Genomic DNA, 7479 nt, shown 5'->3' on the forward strand with positions numbered 1-7479 from the left:
CACTGATAGAAGCGCCATTGGCTTAAAACTTTCCTTTTTGATAAAGCTTATAGTTAGAGTGGCTTAGTTTATCAGGGAGGGAGCCTTTCTCCTTCCCTGTTGGATGGAGTAAGGGGGAGTCAGGTTTAGCCTAAACCGGCTCAGTTATGGTTGAGGTCCAAACACACCCTCCATTTCTGCTACCTGTATGACCCCTTCTCTTTTCCAATGGTTATAATCAGTCTGACAGAGGGAGGTATCTCAATCCTTGTGGTTTTTAGTATAACAATGACCATCAGTGGGACCCTTTGTGGGGTTCCTTGAGACGACATTGTTGTAAATAAGCGCTGTTTAACTAAATAATCTGAACTGAAACTACGTGTGTAGTTATGCTGCTATAGGCTTCGGCTGCTGGAGGACATTATGACCACTTTCACCCTCTTCGCTACATTCTCACACTACTTTCCAATTTTGCATTATTTGCTGTTATTTCAGCTTTTAACTTTGTTCTCTCTTTTCTCTTCCTAGAAGCTACACCTGGCCTGGCTCTGTGTCTACCTGTGACACCTTTCTGGAGAGGGGAGTCATCTGAGCTTCTGCTGGCAACGGCTTGCTGCTCACCCTGTACCGATGATCCACATACAGGTCCTTCTCAAAATATTAGCATATTGTGTTAAAGTTCATTATTTTCCATAATGTCATGATGAAAATTTAACATTCATATATTTTAGATTCATTGCACACTAACTGAAATATTTCAGGTGTTTTATTGTCTTAATACGGATGATTTTGGCATACAGCTCATGAAAACCCAAAATTCCTATCTCACAAAATTAGCATATCATTAAAAGGGTCTCTAAACGAGCTATGAACCTAATCATCTGAATCAAAGAGTTAACTCTAAACACCTGCAAAAGATTCCTGAGGCCTTTAAAACTCCCAGCCTGGTTCATCACTCAAAACCCCAATCATGGGTAAGACTGCCGACCTGACTGCTGTCCAGAAGGCCACTATTGACACCCTCAAGCAAGAGGGTAAGACACAGAAAGACATTTCTGAACGAATAGGCTGTTCCCAGAGTGCTGTATCAAGGCACCTCAGTGGGAAGTCTGTGGGAAGGAAAAAGTGTGGCAGAAAACGCTGGACAACGAGAAGAGGTGACCGGACCCTGAGGAAGATTGTGGAGAAGGGCCGATTCCAGACCTTGGGGGACCTGCGGAAGCAGTGGACTGAGTCTGGAGTAGAAACATCCAGAGCCACCGTGCACAGGCGTGTGCAGGAAATGGGCTACAGGTGCCGCATTCCCCAGGTCAAGCCACTTTTGAACCAGAAACAGCGGCAGAAGCGCCTGACCTGGGCTACAGAGAAGCAGCACTGGACTGTTGCTCAGTGGTCCAAAGTACTTTTTTCAGATGAAAGCAAATTCTGCATGTCATTCGGAAATCAAGGTGCCAGAGTCTGGAGGAAGACTGGGGAGAAGGAAATGCCAAAATGCCAGAAGTCCAGTGTCAAGTACCCACAGTCAGTGATGGTCTGGGGTGCCATGTCAGCTGCTGGTGTTGGTCCACTGTATTTTATCAAGAGCAGGGTCAATGCAGCTAGCTATCAGGAGATTTTGGAGCACTTCATGCTTCCATCTGCTGAAAAGCTTTATGGAGATGAAGATTTCATTTTTCAGCACGACCTGGCACCTGCTCACAGTGCCAAAACCACTGGTAAATGGTTTACTGACCATGGTATCACTGTGCTCAATTGGTCTGCTAACTCTCCTGACCTGAACCCCATAGAGAATCTGTGGGATATTGTGAAGAGAACGTTGAGAGACTCAAGACCCAACACTCTGGATGAGCTAAAGGCCGCTATCGAAGCATCCTGGGCCTCCATAAGACCTCAGCAGTGCCACAGGCTGATTGCCTCCATGCCACGCCGCATTGAAGCAGTCATTTCTGCAAAAGGATTCCCGACCAAGTACTGAGTGCATAACTGTACATGATTATTTGAAGGTTGAAGTTTTTTGTATTAAAAACACTTTTCTTTTATTGGTCGGATGAAATATGCTAATTTTGTGAGATAGGAATTTTGGGTTTTCATGAGCTGTATGCCAAAATCATCCGTATTAAGACAATAAAAGACCGGAAATATTTCAGTTAGTGTGCAATGAATCTAAAATATATGAATGTTAAATTTTCATCATGACATTATGGAAAATAATGAACTTTATCACAATATGCTAATATTTTGAGAAGGACCTGTAGCCCTGTCTTTTAGTGTTTAACCCTTTCTCTCTCGTAGACATGGCGATTGACTGAGCTTAACTAGAACTAATTATATGTGCTCTCTTTCAGACTCTAACCTTGAAAACTGGCTCAGAGTTTATCTGTTCTTTCTTTCTAGGTGAAACGACTAAAGGAGCTACATCCATTAACATTTACTTTTCCTTCCCATAGAAAGTACTCCTGGATCAGTGCTTCTTTGTTCTCTTTGTGTCTCTGCTCTGTTCTCTCAAACCCCCAGTCGGTCGTGGCAGATGGCCGCTCACACTGAGCCTGGTTCTGGTTCTGCTGGAGGTTTCTTCCTGTTAAAAGGGAGTTTTTCCTCTCCACTGTCGCTACATGCATGCTCAGTATGAGGGATTGCTGCAAAGTCAACCCCAGTGACTGTCCACTGTCTCTACATGCTCATCCAGGAGGAGTGATGCTGCAAGTCACTGACTGGATGCAATCTGCTGGATTTCCTTAGATAGAAAAACTTTTTATCCAATTTGAATAAATAACTGAATCTGACTGAACTGTTCAATTGTTAGGATTAATTGGAATGAATGTACCTGACTGTTGTGAGGTGCCTTGAGACAACATGTGTTGTGAATTGGCGCTATATAAATAAAACTGAATTGAATTATAACCTGACCAATGAACTTTACTTGTTTTTATTTTATCATTTCTTTCTTTGAGTATGATGAAAAATAAATATGGAAAATAAACCCTCTCAAAATTAAATAAAAAGTTTAGAGATCTTCAAAATAAAGTACTTTTGTATTTATAATCCTTAAAATTATTTAATTTCAGTTTATTCATTTTTTAAATCTTTTTCTTTGTTTCTTGTATTATGACAAACAAAGAATGAAAAAAATATATAGAAAGGTAAATATTCTTATGAAATCGTCCCCAAAAAGCTGCTTTTTAAAAGTAACCAAAAATGTCTTAAATTACTGATTATTTTTAATTAGTTTATTTTATTTTTTTTAACCTTTTTGTCTGAAAGAAATGAACCAAATAAAGCACTGTTGTGCCACTTGTTCCTGAGGAACAGCCATTCAACTTTAAATGTGAGTTAATGATTCACAGCATGTTGACTGAGTCTGGTTCTGTCCGCTGCTGTTTTCCTTTAAACTGTTTCTGATATGGAAGTTGAGGTTAAAGCAAGACTTTCTATAACTCGCTGCTATTTATTTGGTGAGATTTTGACGGAACCACAACCTCCCACATGAATCTGATTCACTCAGGAAGCTTGTTTTTTAGTGGGTTTCCAAAAGTTAATTTCACTTTGTGAAAGTTTGATTCATTTTACTATAAATGGGTTCATTTAAAAACCACGTCTTTGAACCAAAGGATGCATGAAACCTCATGTCTAGCTGAAATGACAGCACTGTTACAGTACAGTAGTTAATAATTTACCCACACCCACTCTGTTTAATTTACATTACATAAAGTCACAGCTTGTCCTCAGGGTTCACAGGCATTTTGACAACCAGAACATACTGATTTAATTTGCAGCTATGTTAGGTGAAACTTTATCAATTGTTTTGCATTTTTACACTTTTGTTTATCAGATTTTTGTTCCCTGCCCACATCCTGAGCAGCTGCTTGTGAACTCGATCAATCGGCATCAGGTGAGAATCAAAGTGTTTGTTTTCTGTCATTAAAAAAGCAAAAAGGACCTATGAAGAATAGTTATGATGCTTTCATTGGTTAGATGTACTTTATGTGTGATCTACTGGTGTTTCTCAGATATTCACTGAGAAACGTTGCTTCAAAAGGAAACTTTCCACCTCCTCCTCTGTTGTTTCCATAAATGGTGTTTGCTGCAAGCCGTGGGCTCATATTTTTAATAATCTTCTGTTGTCATATACGTCGCCTTCCCACGCTGCCACACTGTTTTAGTATCTGGGAAAATGGTTCTTCAAGGCGGCTGTCAGTAACAGGGAGGCAGACATCAGCAAGTTCAAGATGTTTGACAACATTGTCTTCACCATGGAGGACACAGCTAATACAACTCTGGTCTTGACTGGAAACATGAGGATGTGAGCACACACACACACACACACACACACACGCATACACACACTTCCATTCACTTTCATTCATTTCTATGGCTTGACCTTACCCGTAACCCTAACGCAAACCTAAACTCAACTCACACCTTAGCTCTAAACCTAACCCCTACGCACACAACCTTACACATACATTACAAGCATACATGGATGCAGGCAACAACATGCACACACAAGGAAACGTGCAGGAGAAAATTTCAGAATGACAACAGCCCCCTTCACACATTTTTATGTATATATGTGTCTGCATTCATGTGTGTCATATGTGTATAAGTGTGTAAATTCTTCTAGAAGGACATTTGTGAGGTAAGACACTGATGTTGGATGAGAGCATTGCAGGAGCCTAACTAATTGCTTATCTGTTTTTCTCAGTGGTTGTATATACACTCCATTTCTGGGCACTGAACCCAAATATACCTGCATGAGACATTGACTTCAGGGCTAAAATACAAAAATTGGCTCCTACTGTGAAGCTGCTTTTAGTGAAGGTTGATGGGCCTATATACTGCTCAAAAAAATAAAGGGAACACTCAAATAACATCGTAGATCTGAATGAATGAAATATTCTCATTGAATACTTTGTTCTGTACAAAGTTGAATGTTCTGACAACAAAATCACACAAAAATCATTAATGGAAATCAAATTTATGAACCAATGGAGGCCTGGATTTGGAGTCACACACAAAATTAAAGTGGAAAAACACACTAGAGGCTGATCCAACTTTGATGTAATGTCCTTAAAACAAGTCAAAATGAGGCTCAGTATTGTGTGTGACCTCCACGTTCCTGTATGACCTCCCTACAACGCCTGGACATGCTCCTGATGAGACGGTGGAAAGTCTCCTGAGGGATCTCCTCCCTGACCTGGACTAAAGCATCCACCAACTCCTGGACAGTCTGTGGAGCAACGTGACGTTGGCGGATGGAGCGAGTCATGATGTTCCAGATGTGCTCAATCGGATTCAGGTCTGGGGAACGGGCGGGCCAGTCCATAGCTTCAATGTCTTCATCTTGCAGGAACTGCTGACACACTCCAGCCACATGAGGTCTAGCATTGTCCTGCATTAGGAGGAACCCAGGGCCAACCGCACCAGCATATGGTCTCACAAGGGGTCTGAGGATCTCATCTCGGTACCTAATGGCAGTCAGGCTACCTCTGGTGAGCACATGGAAAGAAATGCCACCCCACACCTTTACTGACCCACTGCCAAACCAGTCATGCTGAAGGATGTTGCAGGCAGGAGATCGCTCTCCACGGTGTCTCCAGACTCTTTCACATCTGTCACATGTTCTCAGTGTGAACCAGCTTTCATCTGTGAAGATCACAGGGCGCCAGTGGTGAATTTGCCAATCCTGGTGTTCTCTGGTAAATGCCAAGCGTCCTGCACGGTGTTGGGCTGTGAGCACAACCCCCATTTGTGGATGTTGGGCCCTCATACCATCCTCATGGAGTCGGTTTCTAACCGTTTGTGCAGACACATGCACATTTGTGGTCTGCTGGACGTCATCTTGCAGGGCTCTGGCAGCGCTCCTTCTGTTCCTCCTTGCACAAAGGTGGAGGTAGCGGTCCTGCTGCTGGGTTGTTGCCCTCCTATGGCCTCCTCCATGTCTCCTGGTGTACTGGCCTGTCTCCTGGTAGCGCCTCCAGGTTCTGGACACTACACTGACAGACACAGCAAACCTTCTTGCCACAGCTCGCATTGATGTGCCATCCTGGATGAGCTGCACTACCTGAGACACTTGTGTGGGTTGTAGAGTCCGTCTCATGTTACCACGAGTGTGAAAGCACCACCAACATTCAAAGTGACCAAAACATCAGCCAGAAAGCATCGGTACTGAGAAGTGGTCTGTGGTCCCCACCTGCAGAACCACTCCTTTATTGAGTGTCTTGCTAATCGCCAAAGATTTTCCCCTGTTGTCTTTTCCATTTGAACAACATCATGTGAAATTAATTGTCAATCAGTGTTGCTTCCTAAGTGGACAGTTTGATTTCACAGAAGTTTGATTTACTTGGAGTTATGTGTTTTTCAGGGGTCCCTTTATTTTTTTGAGCAGTTGTATTTAAAACAATGGTAACTGCATTTAAAAAGATTAATGATAGTGGTCGTCTGGCTGTCCAAAAGTTTAAAAATGGGAATAAAGTTTTCATGCCTGTGGAAATTTGATCATAGCTTGATTGAGACCAGAGTTTGTCATGACAAATATAGAACATATGGAAATCTAGAAATATATAGACAGATACTAGAAAAGAGAAGCAGGCATTATAAAATAAAAATTCTTTATGCATGTTTGAAAACTGAAACCATTATATCTCTCTTGTACTTCTCAATCGGTCAGTTTAGTTTTTATTTTCCATTTACATTTTTAGAGGAGATGCCTGCATAAAACAGAACTGGACCTATCATATACAGCCTGGGAGGGATGACCTGCTGCTACAAGGTAAATAAAGTACCGCCGGCTTTCACAGATCATCTACCTGAATTTATAAGATGAGGGAAAACAAATTAGTATTTGGCTTTCTGAGGGCTAGAACGTGTGGAATGTGGGAGTTTTGTTTTTGTGTTTAATCTGAAAAAAAGAGGAAAAAAGAAACAAAAACCACCTGACATTAAAATTTTACTGCAATTTAATTCTCCAGAAATATATGGTGAGCTGGTGGGGAAACCCCTTGACTGGTTTTGGTTATGCAGCTTTTTTACTTAAGTGTGTATTCTTATGAATTCATTCATCCTTGCACCAAATATGAGAGCCACTTTGCTATCTTGAGTTACACATGGAGTTCCCCAGGGGTGCATTTTGGATTTTTTGCATTTGTATTAAAATTCATACTCATATTTCTTCACTCTGATCTTAATATTCAAGAACTCAATTTACTTCTTACCTGAGGACCATTTGAGGAGCCCACCACAATCTTGTTGTGTATGCAATGACAGGATATATATAAAGGAACCTCGCCTTATCTGATCTTAATTTTCCCACTAGAATAACTTTAGCTAATGGCTTTCTAGGAGGAGCATTGTATTGCTAATACTTATATTACTAGTAATACATTACTAGGACTTACTGTCATTTTTGGTTTAGATCTGACATACATAGAACACTCAGAAGAAACAGTTTTACGGATTTCACTGTCAGCAAAGTAATCTGGGATGAGGACTGGGAACACCAAC

General features: G+C 41.3%; 1 protein-coding gene across 1 annotated transcript in view; it reads left to right on the forward strand.

The window, feature by feature from the left end:
• The first annotated feature begins 3693 nt into the window (after nt 1-3693).
• The window catches only part of apom (apolipoprotein M), a 9595-nt gene continuing 5809 nt past the window's right edge, over nt 3694-7479 (forward strand). The window contains exons 1-3 of the mRNA XM_047361749.1: nt 3694-3868; nt 4140-4279; nt 6678-6748. Of these exons, the coding sequence (XP_047217705.1) occupies nt 3755-3868; nt 4140-4279; nt 6678-6748 (325 nt within the window). The 5' untranslated portion in view covers nt 3694-3754. The remainder of the gene's footprint in view (nt 3869-4139; nt 4280-6677; nt 6749-7479) is intronic.

Source organism: Girardinichthys multiradiatus, chromosome 3 (assembly GCF_021462225.1).
Source record: "Girardinichthys multiradiatus isolate DD_20200921_A chromosome 3, DD_fGirMul_XY1, whole genome shotgun sequence".
In the NCBI taxonomy this organism is placed as follows: Eukaryota; Metazoa; Chordata; class Actinopteri; order Cyprinodontiformes; family Goodeidae; genus Girardinichthys; species Girardinichthys multiradiatus.